The sequence below is a fragment of the Borostomias antarcticus genome (genome assembly GCF_949987555.1).
Source record: "Borostomias antarcticus genome assembly, chromosome: 5".
NCBI lineage: Eukaryota > Metazoa > Chordata > Actinopteri > Stomiiformes > Stomiidae > Borostomias > Borostomias antarcticus.
Window position 1 is genome coordinate 27,737,452 of NC_140238.1, and position 22,056 is coordinate 27,759,507.

Here is a 22,056-nt window from a genome sequence, read left to right on the forward strand (position 1 = left end):
CATTTTGGGAGGCCCAAATTGTCCCTACCAACTTTTAAGCGATCTTGTTCGCATTATCTTTGGAGTGGAGGATATTAGATCATTTAGATGGCCTTCCCATAGTTTGGAAGGACATAATTGGTAACATTTTGAGTGAGTTAACTAATTACTTTGCATTATGTTCGGAGTTACATTAGACCGCCTACCCCTTTCCTCCACCGTGAATGTGCCATCCCAGTATTTTTTATGCCTCCGCCAGGCGATCGCCTCCCCCTCCGAAGAGGATGAGGGATATTAGGAGCATTTCTCCGCAACTGTAAGTAACGTTAGCGTTAGCTAGGTTAGCTAGTTACTGGTAAACTAAGTAGCTAATGTAGGCATTAGCCACGTGAAAACCAGCTAGGTTGGTGCTAGCTAACGTTACCTAAACTAACATCACTTGTCTTTACATTGTGGCAAATTATCAACTGGTGATAGCCTATAGCTGGCTAGCTAGCAAACTGTTAAGACGGTTTCTATCATCCTGTAACATTAGGATAGCAGCAGCCATTACATTATTATACATTAGCTGCCGACCAGAGATTTAATTGAGTGGGACATCACGGCGTCCTCACAACTAACAACCGTTAGTGTCAGCATACTAGCCGGGCTATTAGCTAGCTATAGCTTTGTCAAACCCAGTCTGTGCTAGACGTGATGCTAATTTTCGCCATATTAAATTCCCATTAACTTATGCTAAAAAACGTCAGTGATATTAAAGTCGTAAGTTTTGATGTAAAAATAAATACATTGTTTTAGCCTGACATGGGTTCTTGTTACAATTATAGGGGAAACGGAATACTAGAGATTAGCCAGCCCGTGTGATCGAGCTGTTAAAGTTACTTTTATGAGGACTCGGGTCTGTTTTTCTTTATACCCTGTGTAGCCTGTTTTCTTAGGCCTACAGTTATTAGCTAACTTAGGCTATACTTGCTAACTGGAATCCCATAATTTTCCTCACATATTGGCCGGAGGGTGTTAAGTGAATAAAGTAAGATAAAGTAGTGTATGTTGAAGTACATTTTTTCCAACTATGGTATCGAATTGGGTATCCAGGATTGTGGAATTTCTCAATTGGTATTGCCAACTAAATTTCTGGTATTTTGTGACTCCCCTAATGGACAGATATATCAAGAATTTATGAGTTGAATGTCAGTCTAAAAATCCAATGAAAATCTCAATTTTTATCAAATCATTTTTATATATGAAACACAGCAGCAGTTGAGAGAGAGAGTGGAGGGACGCAGCAGCAACCGAGAGAGAAAGAGAGAGTGGAGGGACGCAGCAGCAGGCAGGATGTGATACACTGTATTAGTATTATTCAATTTCATAAATATATGCATATTTAAGAGGTTTAACCTCTCTTCCCCAGCAAAAAATGTGTATGCAGGCTACACTGTTATATGGTCCCTACCGATGTTGAAACCAAAACTACGCCCTTGCTTTTAAGCTCAGGGTCGAGTGTTTTGCTTGCAAGAACTTCTCTATGTATCATACAGTGCGTGAACTTTACGTGAGGCGCCACTTGTAAGACTCTTGACTTCAGTCCTTTATTTTTCCCCAGCATCGCCCCAGCACTATCAGTATAACACTGATGCACTCGTCCCAGGACAGCCCCTTTTCCTTTAGTTTGTTGTCAAGTTTTGTGAAAATGTCCTGGCCTGTGCACGTCCCATCCAGCGCAGTGCACATTAGCATGTCCTCGAGTTTTCCATCAAAACTGTATCTGACGAATACAAGCAGCTGGGCTCGTTTGCTATATCTGTGGTTTCATCTAACTGCAAAGCATATCTCCCTGCTTTCTTTACTCTGTCAATCAGTTGAGCCTTTATGTCCTGGGCTAGGTCGGTGATGCGCCGGGCAATGGTATTGTCAGACAGCGGCACTGATTCAATCTCACGGGCCAGTTTATCCCCATGCATATTCCGACTTATAGCTATAGCAGCGGGTTTGATTAAGGTTTCCCCGATTGTGTGTGGCTTTTTTGCCTGTGCAATTAAGTACGCCACCTCATATGATGCCTTTTGCCCTTTGGTGGGGATTGTTGCTTGTTCCGTTAGCACTTTATTTTGGCCTAGGAACTCTCGCTCCTTTCGGCGGAAAAAGTCTGGTGATTTCTCAGCGAGGGATGGGTGCTTGGTTTTCAAGTGTCGAAGCATTTTTACGGGCTTTAGGCTTTCATTTGCAAGCAACTCCGTGCACACGACACACTGGGGATGTTGTACTTCGTTGATAACGATGCATGCGAATCCATACCGGATATATTCCTCTCTATACTTTCGACTCTTGGAGGCAGACTGGTGGTCCGACTGCTTGTGGGTTCCCTTGGCCTTAGCCACACGGTGGTCTCCTCCCGTAAAGTTACCACAAGACTCGGCATGCTCAGGTGTCGGTGGCCTCTCTGGTGGAACTGCTTCCCCGCTCTTCTCTGCTGCCCTCTCTGCTTTATCTTTGGTCGGTATTAACCAACGTTTCATTTTAGGAAAATAATGCAAGCTTTTTAGGATTTGGCTAATTAGCAATTTGCACGCGTTAGAAATATATTTATTTGACGCTGCAAATGACCTGATGGCAGGCCCGCATTAAGGCACCCATGGGCCCCGGGGCAAGGCATTTTCCTAGCCCCCCCCCCCCCCCCCTCCCAGTAACAGTACCCTCACCACCACCAGCAACACCACCCCCGCCACTGCTACCAACACACACACAATTTTACTATATTGTAACAATCTCTGCAACTCAGCATTTGCATTATTAATTTGCTTATTATTTGAGCCAAGTTTCATATTTATAAGTCAAAATGTACAATTCTACTCTTAAGCTAGGCGCACACACTCCGGTCCAGCAACTCAACATCCACACTCTAGCGCCAACATCTAACTAATGACGCAGGCACGCTCCTTTTAACCCCCCTCCCTCACCAACACAAGCCCTGAGCATCAAGAACAAAAACGTATTCATCACATACAACCTGGCTGCACGCATCATTCTGTCCACTCACAAGTACAGCAAGCATAAGATAGCCTACTGATCAATAGAAACGCGCAGGTAGGCTAATAATGCCTTAGGTTTAAATTTGATTTGCATTCAATGCATTCTTACCTTTAAAAAGGCTTCTTCTTGGCTTTACGCCTGGCAAAGTTCTTAATTAGAGCAGTAAAGGGCTCTAAGAATGTCATTTTCCAAAGACATCAATGTCAAGTGGTTCAGTCTTTCTTGTCCCATTGTAGAGCGCAGTTTGTTTTTGAGGTCTGAGTTTTGAAAAGGAGCGCTCTCGAGAGGCATTGGATACAGGCAGAGTTAAGTAAATCCTTAAGGCTATATCCATGTTTGGAAATACTGAAGACAGGTCCATCTTTCTTATTAATCTGACTGGTATCTCTTATGAAGCATTGCAGCAGCTGAATTTAGCTAAAGCTTTCGCTACATTTACAAATACGAGTCAAGCTATGCTTTAGCTATAGAACATAGCCCTGTTGCACAGTTGCACAGCCAGGCAGGTAGCTAGCTACTTTGACAGGGCATCCATCGTAGGCGTAGCCTACATCGGTGTAATTAATAGCTTTGATTATGGCCCTGTTACAATGGAGTAGAACGTTAATCGACCTTGTTAATTAAACTTGTAATTCTCGTTTACAAGCTCAAAATATCTGGTAGTGCAAAAGGCCTAGCCTGCTTGTGGCAGATGTTGCCCGTCTCCTCAGCTCTAACTGCCGGTGACTCATCGGCCAATGTTGACGCAGGGTCTTCGTCCTCAGGCCCAGCACTTGCAGCTACTTTGAAATACCCCGTTAACTTTGGGATTTTTGTCAGTAAATGTGTTTCCCTTTCTAATTTATCGCTTTGTTTTTTTACGTTTAGTCGACCCACTTTCACTTTTCTTTGAGTTTCCATTGACATCTTTGGCTATATTATGTCGTCTCTCAAGTCGAAGTCGCTCACAAAACTTCACTCAAGCAGCCAGTCAAATTACCAGCTAATCAAATCACGGTATGTAAATACTCCAGTCACAGAGCCAATCAAATCGGCAATCGAATCGCGCTTATATTAGCGGAGCTTTGAACTTAAACCACTTCGAGTCCGCTCCAAGGAACGCAACACGCCCGTAGCGGACTGTGCAGCGGAAAGGGCCCACAGTGGGCTGTGGGCCCTTTACGCCGTTGGGCCCTGGGGCTGAAGCCCCGGTAAGCCCGTGCATTAAATCGGGCTTGCCTGATGGGATGTTGTCGCCTCAGGGGTGACGTGTGGACAAAGAAGATCGTTATAGGCTGATGACATTTAAAAAAAAATCTGTATCTGCATTGTGTTATTTAGAATGTAAATATTATACTTTTACTCGGGGGGTCGCGACCCCCACTTTGGGAACCACTGTATTAGGCTAAGGCAAACAAACAGAATTAATAGTTTTACCTCAGGAGGACAGTAATGAGGACGACTGAATATCAACGCGAGCCCACTGACAAATGTGAGTTGTGCACTGATATGATGACACTAGGCTACTCGTTTCCAAATCACAGACAGGTCGCACGGAACTGTAGCCTAGCCTATATCAAATGACTTATGTGCTCGGCAAAATATGGTAGGCCTAAGTAACTTGCGGTACAATTAGATGGGAGATGGATTACAAAGGTCCCCATGTATAGCCTATTTCGCTGTGTGAGGGAGCCGAACTGAGGGGGGGAGTGTGGGGGGCGCACACACGCGTGCGATGCGAGGACTCGTTTTCACAGTGACAGAAGCGATGGCAGAGAGAGTGAAAGGTTCAAAGTAGCAGAGTGTATTCGTACCGTACGGTACGGTACGAATACATGTACCGTTACACCCCTACTTATAATGTAGCTCTTCAACATGATACACTTGAAGGTAACAATGAAATGTGTAATTCCCAAAGATCCCTGGAGATCAGTTCATATTGATGATCTGAGAAGGTCCAAGGATATCGTGTCAGACATCAAAGCCTTGCGAAACCTGACGATCAGCCAACTGTTTGAAGAAAGGCAGGATCAGCCTGAAGGTGAATGTCAACACTCATTTGTATGACATTTTCTTGGGGTGTTGTCCTTATTCCTGTAAACATTAATTCATATTTTCAAAATAACAAGAACTCAATGTTTACACAGCTATGGAGGTCGATGACATGTACACGGAGGCAGAGCAACATGAGATGGAACATGTGGACCAAACTGTGAGTTTAAATTGAGAGATGTGTTATATAATTTATTGGTTTTCCAATGTTTTTATATAATTTATTGGTTTATTGGTTTGTTTAATAATGGTTTTCCCATTACCAGTATTTTGTTTGAGCAGCTTCTTCATGTTTGGTGATGTTGTGTTCACTGCTTTACTCACAGGGCTGGGAGAATTTTGTTGACACTACAGCACTGGTGCGTAGCTGTGTGCAGAGTGCAGTGGGCATGCTCAGAGACCAGGTAGAGGGAGGTTCCCGCAGCACCAGTAGAGTGGAGATACTTTTGGCTCTCCTGACTGACAATGAGGAAATAAGAGGTATGAGTCAGATGTGTCAACTCTGTTCTGTTAATTATCTTAATACCATCCTTTCATGATACTAACTTTTTTCCTTTTATGTACAAAGGAGAGTTCCTGAGAACTGTGAAGAAACGTCTTCATTCCCTTCTGGTGACCTACGATGGCAATACCCTCTCATCAAACAAAAACAACTGGGTCATCAAGGAAGCGTCCAACATTGATGCCTTGCAGGAGGGGGGAACATTCAGGTGAGACGATACTTAGCACTTTTCACCTTCGAAAACCAAGGCAGCAAAACAGTTAATGGATTTGGAAGTCCATCTTGAACTTTAGACTCACACCTTACTTAACTGTTTTTGTACCCTGACAGACACACCCTATGGAAACGTGTCCAAGCTGTGGTCATTCCCTTCCTGGCTCAACTGGTCTCTGTCATCGACCGCGACCGTAACCTGGACATATTGCTGGACACCAACTCTGAAGAGCCTGTCAAGAAGCTGTGGCTTGACATCTTTGGGAATGATAAACTACTGGATGTCCCCTGTACAAGAGTGGACCGAAAGTAAGTAGAATTAGTGGTGTAACTTTGTCATAAAGTAAGACTATTATCCAAGATTAGGACCAGGCTTGGATCTGTGAAACTGACCCATTGTAACAAATTCTCTCACTCTTAAACCACCTATCTGTTCACAGCGCTGAGTCCAGTACCATTCTGGTTCAGAACTACATCACCTTGGATAAGAATGTTGGCTGCAGCATGCCTTTCAGCTGGAGAATCAAGGACTACCTGGATGAACTCTGGGTTCATGCTCTGCAACGTGAAGGTAATGGCAAATTAGATATATTTGTCAGCATGTGATGGCAGTCCATTCTTTATTTTATGATCGTTCATGAGCAACAGCACCTCAACACCTCCAAGTCGGTGTGTTTGAAAAGAGTTGAGCCTGACAAGCTTTTAGATTACTGTTCTATCTTTCATCAGTACAACTTAACATCACACTGTACTCGTTTCACTGTCATGTGAATAATATTGTGTTTGCCCATCATCTGACAGGCCAAACCCAACATCAGTTTGAGGAGTTTTTCTGGAAGACTCCACTGGGCCGATACATCAGGAAAGCAGACAAGGAGATGCAGACAGAGTTTTTCCACAGATACCTTCAGGATTTCATCTGCATGACCATGAACCTGGCCTCCCAGGACAATCTACAGGTAGTGGCATCTTTTATATGTCCACCATAATCCTTTTATGGTTCACTCTTCTAATGGGTTGTTATTATATTGTGTTTTGTGAATGTGTGTGTGTATGAGTTAATGAACACTCTCTCAAACCCTCCAGCTTCTCTCTGCTGCCTTGAACTGCTGTGTTGACGAACTGCGATTGCGTCACGACGACGCCATGGAAAACGAAGTGACGTCACTGCCCTGGATCCATGCGGCCTACCATGAGTTTAAGAACAGGCTGCAGAACCTCTCCAGGATGATCCGCATGGAGCCCCAGTTGGCCGAATATCTCCTAAGGAACACCCCTACCAGAGAGGGGCTGGAGCTGGTGAGACTCTGCCTTGAACCTTCCTCCTGTAATTACGCTTGTCGTGGCAACCCAAACACTCCCAATTTTTAAACGCCACAAATGGAAATGCAATTTCCAACCCCCCAGGTTCAGGATGTGTATGCAGCGATTGCCTGTGTGGAGTTCCTGGAGCCAGAGGCTCTGGACACAGACTCCCAGCGACAGGCCTGGCTCAGGCAAGTCAAGAAGCTCCAGGTCCCCATAGAGCTCGTCTTCTCCGAGGAGAGCATGAGGCACTACGGGGAGAGATGCAGGACCATGGCTCGCAGAGTCCAGTGAGTTCCACATGAATCTTATCATTAAGCGCATTGTGTTGCCTCTGGGTATGAAATGCGCTATATAAATAAAGCTTTGATTGATTGATTGATTGATTGAACATCATTGACTATACAGTGTTTCAGAGTAGAAGTGTTGATCTAAGATCAGGTCCTCAACTGTCTGTCACATTAAAAAGGTACAACCGGTCCTAGATTAGCTACTTTACAAGCCCCGATCAGATGTACTTTAGCAGACTGCACGATTTCAATACAATTTCAGATTGAAGAGGTGCAAAGTCATTAAAAGTATTTATTTCTTCACTTTTGTATCTTGATTGCTATTGATATTAAACACTACGCCATACATCAGTCAGACTGTGTGAGTTGATGTTCCTGTGGTTCCTTTTAGGACCGGGTGGAACCGCATCTTCTCCCTCTCCTTGTTTGTGGAGCACATATTGCTGGGCATCGAGGGGGTGGAGGAGAACTTGAACACACTTGTCCTGGAGCACACACGGCAGCTGGGCCAAGTAAGCCTGTTGCATCTCCTTGCTGACACCAAACACTGGAATTGCTCTGCACAATACAGAACGAGGTGTTCTCTTCAAATTGATATCGTGTATCATGTGTTCTATCTGTCACTCCCATCAAGGTACTGGAAAAGAATCCAGACCTCAAAATGCAGAAGCCGTTTGAAGAGGTGATCGGTATCTTGAAAGCCTGCAAAGATGGAGCCAGTGAACGTATCTTCAGGTACAGTATGGTGGTGTTTTTCTCTGCTGTGTACTGCTCTTACAGCAGGTGTATTTACCTCAGTCATAACATCACCTACTAGAGATACAGGTATATTGTATGATAACAAGGCCGAAACGTGGGATTACATGTTGTGTTGTATTGTATTTTTGTTTTATAATTTATTTTTACTTTACCCACCAACAGTCTTGTCAGACCTCTCTCATGAAAGAGGTGTTTAACCTCAAGGGTCTTGTCGGGTTTAAAAAAGGGTTAAACGGAAGTGAAAAACCAAACTAGACTATGGGTTATGAGTGAAGGATGCCTAATCCTTCTCTGTTGTAACGCTTTGTCCAGGTTCGGCCTCCAGCCGTGCCCGGTCTGTCTGGACGACCCCCAGGACCCCCTAATCCTGCCGTGCCATCACATCTTCTGCCTGGCCTGCATCAGACAGTGGCTGATCCCAGGCCAGATGTTCTGTCCTCTCTGCATTGAGCCTGTCCCTGACGACCTCGACCTCAGGTCCTCAGAGGAAATACGGTGAGCACAGTCATCTGGATTTCAGAGGTTTAATGAAGACAAGATGCTTTTTTTAATTTTTAATTTTGCTTGATGATTGAGTGACACTGTTGTCAGGCTCACAAGTTGACCCCTTTTGATGTGTCAATTTAATCAATATTATAGGATGAAGAAGGCCATTTGTGATTTATTTTTGTTTCCTATTTTTAATTGCAGACAACTCATCAGCCAGAACGCCCAGTTCAGGAAGCAGTGCAATGCTTTTTTCATAGACCTGGTCTCTACGGTGTGCTTCAAGGACAACTCTCCCCCCTGCCACAACATCATCCTTCACCTGCTCTCCTTCCTCATGGTGGAGGCCCAACCCCTCTCCTGCGTCAGAAGTATGGAACTGACTTGTTCTTCCTTTGTGCGTGTGTGTGTGTGTCTGTGTGTGTGCGCGCGCGTGCGTGTGTGTGTCAGAATAGGCCAGGTGGGCCTATTCTCAGTGCAGTGGACAGTAGTGTTTGTGTGTGTGTGTGTGTGTGTCTTATTATATTGTTCCTTTCGACCAGGACGTCGTCAGATGTTGACCAAGGCTCTCTCTCCCTTCGATGACTCTGTTGATAAAAACCCAGTGGTTCGTTCGGTAGTCCTCAAACTGCTGCTAAAGTACAGGTGAGATGCAGGGATCTAGTGTCTGTTCTTAAATGTATACTGTAAGGTGCCTGCACACTGTCCCAACCAACGCCAACCAACACCCATGTTTGATCGGTGTGCTCTTTGTTGGTGATTGTTGGCGCTGGTTGGAATTATTTTTTGTTGTTGGTGAATAGGGATGTAACGATAACCGGTATAATGATAAACCGTGATCAAATTTAATCAAATTTATCGCAATAAATTGAAACAGTGTTTGATTTATGCACTTTGAGTCTAGAATTCTAAGAAACACGCCAGTCAATACAGTTCAATATGTCAGCAGTTCAACAGGAAGAGCCTACTGGTAGCGCATGTGTGCCTATAATAATATAGCATTCTATGTCACAATATAACAGCCATGTCTCTTTAACTAGGTCAACGTTTATGAATTTAGTATGACTAAATTAGCTTTTATTAGCTTCATGCCATTACAGACTATAGAGCCAAAATATAATTCATCAAAGAAATATCACTCAATAGTTCAATAATATTAAGAAAAAGGTAATTACCATTTCAATAATTCAATAACAGTAGGAAATAAACAATTATTCTTCAATAACTCAATATCAGTAGGAAAAACACATAGTCTGACTTGAAATTCCATGAGTACAGATACAATACAAGACAATTGCATACGTTGTGATAATGCCATATCAACCTCTGATCTTATTGTTGTTGGAATAAGTTTGAGAATATTATATTTGTAGGATGATGATGCCATATGGTGGCAACACGTTTCGCAGACAATATCTCAACAGAACATAATACATTTTAAACTTCCAACATTGTATAACTGCCAACCTTAGAGTGTTGGGTTCTGGGAGTTGGTTGGGGCAGTGTGCAGGTACCTTCAGGACGCAGATTTGGCCATTGTTTGAATCTCATTTTTGTTGCGAAGCTTCGACCATGTGAAGTCCTACCTGCAGCAGCACCTGGTGGCAGTTGAACAAAGCAACATCCTGCAGGAGACGGACAAAACCGAACTCTACTCCCTCTACGTCAACTGCCTGGAGGTACTTGACTATGACTATTTTGTTAAAGTGGCACTTCCCAATGATAGCTACATGAAAACACAGCATTAAAAACCCACTGTATGAATCTAAAAAAAATGAACACATCATCATAGCTTCATACTGTACAGATAAAGATGGAGTCCACAGATGTTGTGGCTTGACTGATGCTTGACTGATGAACTGGAGAGCAGGGTGTCATCAAATCCCTTTCAGTTCAGGGAATGATGGTTTAATCTAAAATGTGAAATACAATAATTTAATGCACTAGCTTCTTATCATTGATCTCTTAGAGTATATATTTTTTAAATAACATAACGTCAATTATGGGAATTTTTACTTCAATCTAAAACATGAAATTACTGAATTGAAACGGAACTGACCCCAAGATTTTCTCTGTTCTCTGTTGTTTCCAGGACTCCATGTTTGAGAGGATGCAGTGTCACACGGTGGCGGAGCAGCAGGCCTGTCTGCGGGATGAGAGCGTCTTCCTGGGGGACTTCCTGCAGTCGGACGCCACCTCGGCCCAGGCTGCCACGGTGGAGTACCTGCAGCAGGTGGCCAGGACACGGGCGTGTCTGGACATGGCTGCTGGCCTCCTGGTGGACAAACTGGCTGCTGCAGGTACCTCATCCTGCATAACCATTGTACAAGTATTTAGCAATACAGGATTCAAACGCATTAACATTTCAAAACTATCTTTGGATTGTTGTGTGCTACCAAGAAACACAATGACAGTTTAGGACCCATGAGTTACTTGTGGTGTAAGTGTGCTACAAGCCCAACAGTGATACCATCTGATTGGTTAGACTGTTTTCATAAACAATATGATACAACACCCTAAACCCACGATAATATTATAACTGGAGTGGGTGCTGGAGCCTAAAATTCGAAAATTAAAAAAAGCTCAAGACAGACCTCCAAATTGACTTTGTAATTGCCACGCGGATGTTTTGGGCAAGGCAGTCTTCTTTAGCGTGTGAATCGGCTATGTCCGCTTGAAAACAAAATATTTGACTCCTCTCTCTCCTTATGGTTCAATAGAAACCCAGGAGGGATTCCAGAATGGAACTGAAGCCTTCCTGTCCAGCGTGGTGGACCTGTGTCGTCGCAGTGGGAATGACTGGTACAGGGTCTATCTGATCCGCAAGATCTGCAGCCAACATGGAGTGGAGTTTGTCCAGAAGCTTCTGAAAGTGGCCGACGTCCGCTGGCTTTTCCCCGAAGAGCTTCTGCAACGGGTAACTGTCGGCCACATTCTCTCTTTGTGTCTTTGAGGCCAACACTGTACAGCAGTGGTTCTCAACTGGTGGAGCCTCAGGACCCACATTTTTCCTTATCATGAAGTCGCGACCCACATTTATTCCACAGCACTCAAATTTATTCCACAAAAATAGAAAGATAGTGCAACAATACAGAATGCCTTCATACAGTTGTCATGTGCCAACACCTCACTGCACATAACACACTGCGGTTTTTGCCCTTTACTGTCTTCAATGTAGGAAAACCCATATTTAAGGTAGTTTGCGTCGTACTTGCGTTTCGCCATGTTTAGCTATACTAGCGTACAATGCTCGATTGACAGCAGCCATCCGATCCGCTGTGATACTGACGTGTCAATTTTGACCGGCGCGTGTCAGTCAGTGACACATAACACAACATTGGCACACGCTAACGTTAGCCCACTTCCTGTCATGTCTCGTAAATAAATTATTGAAATTATTGAATTGAATTGTGTGTCCTGCAAAATAAAAACCCAACATTTTCTCTATAAATATATATATATTTTAAAATCCCTTAAATAAAAAGAAAAGAAAAGGGAAACCGCCACGAGGCTGCGACCCAATCAAAACGATGGGTCGCAACCCACCAGTTGCGAAACGCTGCTGTACAGTATCTTGTTAGGTGGTCATGTGTGTGTTTTGTTATTGACCTGCTGCAACTGTGTGCGTCTTTCATTACGGTTCTATTGTACCATTGTGTTGTTTGTGCTCCCTCTGTCTGTGCTCTGTCTCAGGTTGAGGAGGGCAGCCCTATAGACCAGTACCTCGTGTGTGGAGAGGATTACAAGGCTGTCCGAGATGCTGTTGCCAAGACCATGATGGATGGCAAAGCGGAGGGGATAGACGAGGCTTGCAAGGTAACGCTGTACTTCGTTTTGAATACGCAACTGACATGCAAGCGATATATTTTACGTTGTTTACAAATAATGCATGTTTGTGTGTTTGTCTGTGCCCGTGTGTAGAGTTGTACTTGTCTGCCACAGAAGAGGGCAGTTTACCTGCTTCTGGCTCTGTTCAGAGAAGTCACCTCTCTCTACAGAGCTACCAACCCCACCTTCCACCCCAAGCCAGAGGTCAGTAGCCCCACAGCAAACTTGATGCTCTTAAAGGGGTAGTGTGCTATTTTGGACATTCAGCCCTGTTTGTGGTCTGTCTACCATGAACCTGAAACATAGATCATTTTTTCACTGATTGTTCCACTATTAGTTCCAGTATAGTTCCTGTCTTGGAAAAGCACATTTATAGATTTTCCAACACATGAACGGGTGCCCTGTTGACTCCCATTGTAGCCCAGTAAGAGCCTGCAGAAAAACTGGAAGAATCAGTGAAATTATGGTCTCTATGTTTCAGGTTCATCGTAGACGGACCAAAAATAGGGTTAGGGTTAGATGTCTAAATGGCTAAATGTCCAAAATAGCACACTTACCCCTTTAACGTCGCCTCAGAGCATAAACAAACAAGGCTTGTGTCTTTATAGTTCACTACTCAGTTTGAATGTTCCTGTCCTCCCCCTAGCAATGCCAAGCGTTGGTGGCATTCATCCAGGCCTCCAGGGTATTGGCCAGCCCAGAGGCGAAGGCTTTCGCCCAGGCACTCGTGGCCAACCGACTGGGCCCGCTCGGCGTCCGGCCCGGCGCCCCGGGAGCGGAGTGCGCGGCGGTGGAGATGACCGTGCACCTGGCCGCCGTCCTGCTCTGTGGGCACCCCCACGGGGTTCTGGTGCCTCTCCAGCAGCTGGCGCTGGCGCCGGTCAACATGCAGGTGGGCACGGGCTGTCCCCCCGTCCGTATTTTAACTGGTGCCCACCGGGCTCAGTTTGTCCTCCAACAAGCTTAACTGCAGCTTAACTGTCTTTCTGGTTCGACTCCTGCGGCTGAACTGGCGTTCTTTCTCTCTCGCATTCTCTCATCTCACTCTCTCCTCTTTTCTCTCCCTCTCTCTCCCCCTTCCCATCCGCCTCTCCCTCTTTCTCTCTCTCTCTCTCGCTCTCTCTCTTTCTGTAGTAATTTCACATGTATTGTTTATGTTTGTTTCTTCAGAGAGCCTTCCTCCCAACCATGCCAGAGGACATGCTAGCAGTTGCTCATCAGGCCATGGGGCCACTGCAGTGGTACTGTAAGTACAGGCCTGGGAAACCCAACACGGCCGTTTGAACATGCAAGATTCAAGACGTGGTTATACTGTCCCCTTCCAATAGTCATCAAGCTTTCTTAAACCTTTCCACAGTTTGTCCAAACGGTCACCCTTGCACCATCGGCGAGGTACGTTGAGTTTCGCTCAGTCCGTCGGAATTATTCGGCCTCAGTTTCGGAGTTTAGCTTCTTCGTAGCCCGGCCGCATTTTCTCACGCCGACCTCTCTCCCCGTCCTCGAAGTGCGGCCAACCGATGGAGAAGAGTCGCTGTCTGGACTGCGGGGCCGAGATCGGGGGGCTCAACCACAGACCGGTCCAGGGCTTCACTGCAATTCAGATCATGTGAGTGGGGGGCGCGATCGTTGCAGTCGGCTGAGAGAGGCCATTAGGCCTCACAAAACTACGCATCTTTACTGACTCGATACATGGATACGCTTGGTAGACCAATGGAAATAGAGTAGCAAAGCCTTTTTTTTGGGGCCCAAGGCCCAAGTCGTCAGGACTGAGTACAGATGGATATATAGTCCAAATGGATACGTGTCTGTAAGTTGGCTACTTTAGCTGCTGAGTTCCAACCGCGGAGAATGAGACTGTCTTGTGCCCGTCCTCAGGGGGGACCGCACCCAGCCTGGCCACGTGCTGGGAGACCCCCGACGCAGGGACGACCCCGCCATGCGGGACACCAAGGACATGTCCCCTGTACCCTTCAACCTGGTCCGCCTGCTCACACACATGGCCATGCTGATGGGGGCCAGCCTCCACCCTCAGGTAAACACGCACGCACACAGACACACACACGTACTCCGCGCGTGCACACACACACACACACACACACACACACACACACACACACACACACACACAAAGCTCAGCCAGTACCACAACTCTTAAGTATTTCTCTCTCTCTCTCTCTCTCTCTCTCCCTCTCCCTTTGATCTCTCTCTTTTTCTTTGCTGGTTCCAGCCCATCGGCGCTATCATCCAGCCTCAGGTGCCAGACCCAGGGGTGTTCCTGGTGGACCACCTGCAGAAGGACCTGGGTCAGCTGACCAGGTCCCTGGGGAAGGGAGTGGACGACACGGTCAGCGCCGTCCACCTGGTGATCAGCAGCCTGCTGGAGCCTCACCAGCCTGGACAGTGTAAGAGACCACTAACAAGTCTCACCGTCCCCCATCCGTCCTCGTATACCTCAAGATCAGATGGTTCCATTCTCACTCACTTTCAGCTGTGCTTGACAGAGGGGTAGACCCCCTTAAGTGTATCGGGAGAACTTTGAGTTGAAAGAACTTTTGAATTCCATTGAAGACTGTTTACCGTCCATGTTCCAGGGCCTGTTCGATATGATAACCTGCTTACCGTCCATGTTCCAGGGCCTGTTCGATATGATAACCTGCTTACCGTCCATGTTCCAGGGCCTGTTCGATATGATAACCTGCTTACCGTCCATGTTCCAGGGCCTGATCGATATGATAACCTGCTTACCGTCCATGTTCCAGGGCCTGTTCGATATGATAACCTGCTTACCGTCCATGTTCCAGGGCCTGTTCGATATGATAACCTGCTTACCATCCATGTTCCAGGGCCTGTTCGATATGATAACCTGCTCTCCACCAAAGAGGCCAGAAACGCCTGGGAGACCACCGTCGGCAGTGACATCATCACCCTGCAGCTCAAGGTAGCCACGGGAACATCTTGACGTGCACCGCACAGACAAACAGCCCTCTGGCACCTCTGTGAGACCCTCGAACACTTTTTTCCTCCCTGTCCTTTTTTCCCCCCCATTTCTCCTCTCCGCCGGTTTATCCAACGAAGACAATAGGTTTATTCTGTGTTACAATTTGCAAAAAGGATCCTAGAACAGGAAGTGTTTCCTTAGCTCAGAATGAATGAATGAACGAGGGAGTGTAATATATTTCTTATATTCGTGGGAGAGGAAGTGACGTCAATCAGGACGAACAGGACAGGGAAGTGATGTCACACACAAACAAATGGCGGTGGTCTTATGAGAACGAACTACAAAGTAGTTCACACAAGTTGTAAAATAATAAACTGAAGAAGAACAGACGGGTAGGAAAACAGAAAAGAACAAATGGTGTTGGTGTGGGACTGAAATTTCATTAACTCCTCTCCTCCTATCCTCCTTCATCCTTCCAGCACCTGGACAGGCACCTGAACGAGGTGAACGGGTTAATCCGGGCCGACACGCGGGTGTCCACCAGCCCCATCATGACGCTGGTGTTCGGGGACCCCGGGCTGTTCCTGTCCTCGCTGCCACGCCCGTCCCTGGTCCATCACTCGGTGGTGTGGAGCTGCAGGGAGAGGGTGTCCCTGCTCAGCCTGGCCCACATCGTGGAGCAGAACGACGGCAAGGACACCTTGCCCGTCCTCTGGAGGTTTCTGCAGAAGGTACGAGAAACATCTGCCGACCCAAAACCACCGACAAACCCACAGACACGCCGGGTGCTGTTGTATTGTCATTGCCTTAAACCAGGGGTCTGCAAAGTGCGGGTCCGGATGCCGTATGTGGCTCTTTAGCCCCCAAATTTTTTAAAAAATAAAATAAAATTGGCATTCAAGTGAGCTAACTAGCTAGATAGCAGCTAGCCTCGTGAGACCGTCCTGATTTCGCCAGCTCACATTCTTTCTCTCACAAATCAGTCTGGATACTCTCCGTGGAGATCCGTGTGCCAGATCAGAAAATGATCTCGCCAATCAGCTCTGAGGAATTTGAAATACAAACGGCTACGCCGGGCGGGTTGAGGTGTGATGACGGCGAGGAGCGGTTGAAGTTAGCGCGGGATAGACGGCGATGGACCGAATCACCTGCCAAGTATTTTTTAAAGTGCCTGCCCTTTTCCAAACAGTTTCCAACGGAGAGTTCCCAGATGGCTGTGCAAAGAAACCATCTGGCGCATTCACCAGAATCCATGAAATGTAGTGTTTGTGACACCCAAAATTCCCCTCTGGGCCACCAGACCCACCCCCTTAATGTGTCCCCCCCCCATGGTGCACCAAACCTGAAAAAAAATCTAAGGAGAAACATTGCCTTCATTATAAGGCGGAACTTTGTTTTGCCTCTATAGTCTATATATTTTGTATTAATTTGTAGTAGTAGTAGTAGTAGTGCAGTAGTAGTAATAGTAGTAGTAGTAGTAGTAGTAGTAGTAGTGTAGTAGTAGTAGCAGCGTAGTAGTAGTAGTAGTAGTAGTAGTAGTAGTAGTAGTAGTGATAGTAGTAGTAGTAGTAGTGATAGTAGTAGTAGTAGTAGTAGTGTAGTAGTAGTGTAGTAGTAGTAGTAGTAGTAGTAGTAGTAGTAGTAGTAGTAGTAGTAGTAGTAGTAGTAGTAGTGTAGTAGTAGTAGTAGTAGTAGTAGCAGTAGCAGAAAAAAAAAGTTGCTATCCCTCATGGGGACATTTGTTTTGCAGCAGAATGTGAAAACATTTATGACAACATATATTTTTTCTACTAAAACATTCATGACAGACGTACAGTATGTCCCTGTATAGTATCACTGGTGTTTATTTGCTCAGCACTCGTTGGCCTGAAACATACAGTAGAAATGCTGTGGTCAGAGCCGGTCGGTCTCTGTAACGTTCTATTTGATGAGCGACGGTGTCGTCCTGCCCCTGGCCGCAGGAGGCGGAGCTGCGTCTGGTGAAGTTCCTGCCTGACATCCTGGCCCTGCAGAGGGACCTGGTGAGGAAGCTACAGAACGTCACAGACCTCCCTGACGGCTCCATCACCGAGTTCATCCGCAGCCAAGGAGCGGGTACTTCCCACCTACAGCACAGCTACACGTGTACATGTTTACCACTGGGCCGCGCAGACATACTCGTTAGACCCCAGATCGTCGTTGCGGCCCACGCTGTTTATGTGTAACTCATGTATGTCTTGCATGACAAGGAGGTGATATTGAGGGCGCACGTCTACGACACCGATTATTAACAAACGCCCTTTTTAATGTCGTATCCCAGCCTCACTCGCAGCCTGGTACGAGAAACGTGTCAAAATCTTCCTGACGACTTGGAATCAGCTCAGGGTGTCTCTGGCAACCAACGGTAGGATCACAGATAACTACAGCAGGACATCATTTCGGCTCAATAACACAAAACTCCAGAACGATACTTCTTGTCAAAACTCTCCCCGAGCCAGATGGATTATAATCCCTGTGCTTGGGTCGTGCAGGTGAGATTAAGATCCCCAGTGAGTTCTGTGAAGAGGACCTGGACATGAGCAGTGACTTCCAGGTGCTGTTGCCACGGCGCAACGGCCCAGGCCTGTGCTCCACGGCTCTGGTCAGCTACCTCATCGCCCTGCACAACGACATGATCTACTGTGTGGACAAGCACACGGGAGAAGAGACCAGGTGGGGGCGCTGTTGATCCGTCTTATTTATTTCACCTACAGTATATCTTTGTGCAGGGGGTCTCTTTTTCCCAGCGTACACCACTGATCAGATCGAACCATAAGTTATAGCACATTTCATACACTAAGGCAACGCAGTGCGCTTCACAGAAAGAAAGTTGGGTTTAGGGAGGGAAGCATAAAAACAGCTCACCCATTTGGGCCAGTATCGGAGAACTGTCAAGATTCTTCCCTGACCTCTCTCAACGAGACGATCGAGCAAGCTCCTGGATTTGTTTCTGTATTAGCTATATCATAGGAACACTACAGAGCGCATATGCATAGCATAAATATTACATTATAAGAAAGGTAACACTATCAAAATCAACTAAAGCCGCTCACTTTTTTCTTCTTAAGCGCACACCATGCATTCTGGTGGTATTATGTATTATTTCATATTGGAGAGAGAGAAAGGAAAATCTGAGCTACTATATTATTGACCCTCCCGCGGACCGATTGAGACCATCAACCTGACACTCCTCCCCTCCCCCCAGCTACACGGTGAGCCCGGCGGACCTGACGGACCTTCACGTGATCCGGTACGAGGTGGAGAGGGACCTGATGCCCCTGCTCCTGTCCAACTGCCAGTACAGCATAGAGCGCGGCCAGGAGACCCTGAACGAGTACGACCTGCCCAAGACCCAGCAGCAGATCCTGACCCGCTTCCTGCAGGGCAAGCCCCTCGTCACTCTGAACGTGAGCAGCTGTGTAAACACGCTTACCTGCATGATACGTGCATTCGTTCAACAGTTACGTACGAGTGCCTTTGATATTTCAACGTTTTTTCTTCAAATCAGGGGATCCCAACACTGGTGAACCGGCACGACCGCAACTATGAGAACATACTGAAGGACGTCAAAGAGAAAGTTGGACATGTGAGTCTCGGTGAAGTCTTCTCTGAGTCTTCTCCACTCTCGGCCCCCCCCCCCCGCCATGTAACCCGCGCGTGCGTTTCCCCCCTCCAGGAGGCGCTGGCGTCTCTGACGCTGTCCGGGCTGGCGGGGGAGCTGCAGTCCTACAGCGAGGTGTGCGAGGCCCTGGCCACGGTGGAGGTGGCCCTGGGCTTCCTGGCCATGACCGGGGGAGAGGCCCAGCAGCAGCTGGACCGCTACCTGGTGGAGGTGCTCCAGATGGGAGATCAGACCGACCCGCACATCCTGAAGGTCAGCAGCCTCTCTCTCTCTCCCTCTCTCTCTCTCTACCTCTCTCTCTCTATCTATCTCTTTCTCTCCCGCCCTCTCTCTTTCAGACCGATCATGTATTCATATATTTCGATAACATTTAAAATTATTTGCTTGAGTAACTTGATAGTTATTTCCACGTACATTGGGAATTAAAGGTACGGTAGGTGATTTTCCGTCCGAACATTTCACTGTGCCGCATTGAAATAATTTGGTGGTCTACCTGCCTGTAAGCTTACCTATTTTTTTGGATTGGTTGGATTTTCAAAATCGAGCTTCCTCTTCCTGGTAGTTCAGTAGAGCGAGGCTGGATTCAGACTTGCTTGACTGATTTATTTATTACAATATGACTGAGAAGTGCATTTTCGTATCCTGCTGCTTGCGTAGATTTGATCAAGGTAAGTAAATCTAGCTCACTCTTCCTGGTTTCTCCGAAATCGCCTATCCTACCTTTAATGGTATTAAAACAGATTTCAACCAACTTACTCTCTCGCCATGTTTTGTCATCTACAGTTCTCTCTCTCTGTGTCGTTTCAGTTTGTGTTTGAGCTGGTCTGATGTAGGCCAAATCTGTCTGTCTCCCTCCCTCTCCCTCTCTCTCAAGCCTGGGTTATACCGTTTCCTCCCATTTGACCAAGCCCAGTCCCTGTTCTCCTGTCCTGTTCCCCTCAGACCCTGAGCAGGTGCAGCCTGAAGCACTGCGTGGCCCTGTGGCAGCTCCTGACCTCCCTCAAGTCAGAAAACATGCTCCGCCTTAAGAGGGTGAGAAACCACAACGCCACTGCTTCGTTTGCTAGTTCGTTTGCGATTCAACGGACTGAGGTTATTTGTTGTCATGTGACATAACCCCCACCCCCCCTCTTCCCCCCGCCTACCCCTAGGACCCGTTCGTGGGGGTCTCTGGGGTGTACAGGAAGCCACTGGGGGAGGAGGATCGCAGGCTGCTGACCGGCTTCTTCTCCAAGAGCAGCGCCGACTCCTTCCTGCTGGAGATGCACGAGTTCCTGTTGCTGGTCCTCAGGAGCCCAGGCGCCCCCGACACCTACAGGCCCGAGTGGAGGTGAGTCACACTGGGACCGGAATTTGCAGCAACATCGGGTCAAATCTTAGCAAAAAAAATCCCTGGAATACTGTGGCTATAGGGGAAAGAACATAAAATAAAAGTTTGAAATATCCTGTGGAACATTTTAGCCCGTTGGCAGTATGCTGGTACAGACATCGTATTTCAGGCATGGGCTTAGTTTTAAACTGCACATCTCTGCCCAAAAACATGAAATTAAATGACTGAATTTCTGCCTCCCTCCACTCCCAGTCTGAGAGACACGCTGGTGTCCTACATGGAGCGTAAGGACCTGGACGTGTCCCCTGAAGTGGAGGAGTTCTTCCCTGAGGAGATACTCCTGTCCCAGTACCTGGAGGCCTGGAAGTTCACTGTGGCTTTCAAACAGGAGCGTAGACAGAGATAGCTCCATCCACTCCATCCACTCTACTCTGACTGCTTCTAACCACATAGCTCCATCCACATTACTCTGACCGCTCTTATACCCACCAGTTTTATACCAATGGTATATCTACGGTTTGGCCTTTTATACCTATATCGTACAGATATATATATTGTATCTCATAGTCTCAGATCATGTTCATGGTCCTGTTTTATAAACCACTTTGTACCTTGCAGGATTGGTGATGAACTGAGTTTACACGAAGCACGTTAAGACTGCCTTTTGTATGCTGCCAAAACAGCATATTTAGCATCCAAGTGCCACAACACAGGAACACTTTAATGTGCAATTACTCTAAAGTCTAAAAACTGAACTGTGATTAATTTTGAGAATGCAATGCAGCTTTGTTATTTCAGTCTCCAACCTTATTGTATGTGTTTGCACTTGCTTGAATGTGAATTACCCTGTCACATGGTGACAGTGGAGAAAAAAACTGAATTCTACCTGTTAGAAAGCTGTTTTTGACTCAGGGATGCAATTCAGTATGAAACTTAGTTTAAATCAAAAAATAATTACCAATCAATAAGATAATCATTGGTGTTATTGTTGTGGTTGCTCTTGATGTTTCATGTGCAGTTAAGATCATTAGTTTGTTCACGAATATGAAAATGATGGAAAAAAACTACTATAATATAAAAAGATAAAAAAATAATTGATAATCATTTGATAAACAAACAAATGATAAAAACATAATCCCGATTCTCCATTTTGTTCTTGGTTCTCCATTTTGTTCTTGGTTATCTCTTTTCATTGCTTTTACCTCATAAGTTGTTTGTTTACTACACCTATCAGCAAAAGTTGCTGGAACATTCCATTGCTTGCTCTTCTCCACTTTTCAGATCACTGCCTTAGGGAATAATCAAGCTGATCGTTTTGGCACCTTTTTGTTCTTGCTGTTAAATTTCAAATAAGACCAAAGTTTTGATGTATTCCATTTCATTGTTCCAAGAGTCTTTCTGTATTACAAATAAAAGATGTAGGCTACTATAGAACCTTTGTCTCTTGGCTATTTATTGAAACTTTTATATGCAATACTTCTCCTAAGAGTTAAAATAGTTATATATATATATATATATATATACACACACACACAGTGAGGGAAATAATTATTTGATCCCCTGTTTTGTAAGTTTGCCCCCTGACAAAGAAATGATCAGTCTATAATTTTAATAGTATGTTTATTTTAACCTAATAAAAAAATAAAAAAAAGTCCAGAAAAATGCATCACAAAAACGTTATAAATTGATTTGCATTTTAATTAGTTAAATAAGTATTGGCATTAT

General features: G+C 45.8%; 1 protein-coding gene across 1 annotated transcript in view; it reads left to right on the forward strand.

The window, feature by feature from the left end:
- Window positions 1–21,682, forward strand: part of LOC311309729 (E3 ubiquitin-protein ligase rnf213-alpha-like) — a gene marked incomplete at its 5' end in the record, with an annotated part of 63,259 nt that extends 41,577 nt beyond the window's left edge. Inside the window, 36 exons of the mRNA XM_084439052.1 lie at window positions 4,907–5,029; window positions 5,136–5,200; window positions 5,367–5,520; window positions 5,609–5,750; window positions 5,873–6,064; window positions 6,196–6,326; window positions 6,557–6,714; window positions 6,842–7,054; window positions 7,163–7,350; window positions 7,742–7,862; window positions 7,985–8,085; window positions 8,422–8,604; window positions 8,800–8,966; window positions 9,138–9,240; window positions 10,160–10,274; window positions 10,688–10,924; window positions 11,324–11,512; window positions 12,289–12,411; window positions 12,517–12,627; window positions 13,070–13,315; window positions 13,594–13,669; window positions 13,781–13,815; window positions 13,929–14,029; window positions 14,299–14,455; window positions 14,651–14,825; window positions 15,267–15,361; window positions 15,841–16,092; window positions 17,323–17,455; window positions 17,661–17,744; window positions 17,872–18,052; window positions 18,585–18,786; window positions 18,888–18,965; window positions 19,056–19,253; window positions 19,944–20,033; window positions 20,153–20,331; window positions 20,584–21,682. Of these exons, the coding sequence (XP_084295178.1) occupies window positions 4,907–5,029; window positions 5,136–5,200; window positions 5,367–5,520; window positions 5,609–5,750; window positions 5,873–6,064; window positions 6,196–6,326; window positions 6,557–6,714; window positions 6,842–7,054; window positions 7,163–7,350; window positions 7,742–7,862; window positions 7,985–8,085; window positions 8,422–8,604; window positions 8,800–8,966; window positions 9,138–9,240; window positions 10,160–10,274; window positions 10,688–10,924; window positions 11,324–11,512; window positions 12,289–12,411; window positions 12,517–12,627; window positions 13,070–13,315; window positions 13,594–13,669; window positions 13,781–13,815; window positions 13,929–14,029; window positions 14,299–14,455; window positions 14,651–14,825; window positions 15,267–15,361; window positions 15,841–16,092; window positions 17,323–17,455; window positions 17,661–17,744; window positions 17,872–18,052; window positions 18,585–18,786; window positions 18,888–18,965; window positions 19,056–19,253; window positions 19,944–20,033; window positions 20,153–20,331; window positions 20,584–20,737 (5,252 nt within the window). The 3' untranslated portion in view covers window positions 20,738–21,682. The remainder of the gene's footprint in view (window positions 1–4,906; window positions 5,030–5,135; window positions 5,201–5,366; window positions 5,521–5,608; window positions 5,751–5,872; window positions 6,065–6,195; window positions 6,327–6,556; window positions 6,715–6,841; window positions 7,055–7,162; window positions 7,351–7,741; window positions 7,863–7,984; window positions 8,086–8,421; window positions 8,605–8,799; window positions 8,967–9,137; window positions 9,241–10,159; window positions 10,275–10,687; window positions 10,925–11,323; window positions 11,513–12,288; window positions 12,412–12,516; window positions 12,628–13,069; window positions 13,316–13,593; window positions 13,670–13,780; window positions 13,816–13,928; window positions 14,030–14,298; window positions 14,456–14,650; window positions 14,826–15,266; window positions 15,362–15,840; window positions 16,093–17,322; window positions 17,456–17,660; window positions 17,745–17,871; window positions 18,053–18,584; window positions 18,787–18,887; window positions 18,966–19,055; window positions 19,254–19,943; window positions 20,034–20,152; window positions 20,332–20,583) is intronic.
- Between the last annotated feature and the right edge of the window lie 374 nt (window positions 21,683–22,056).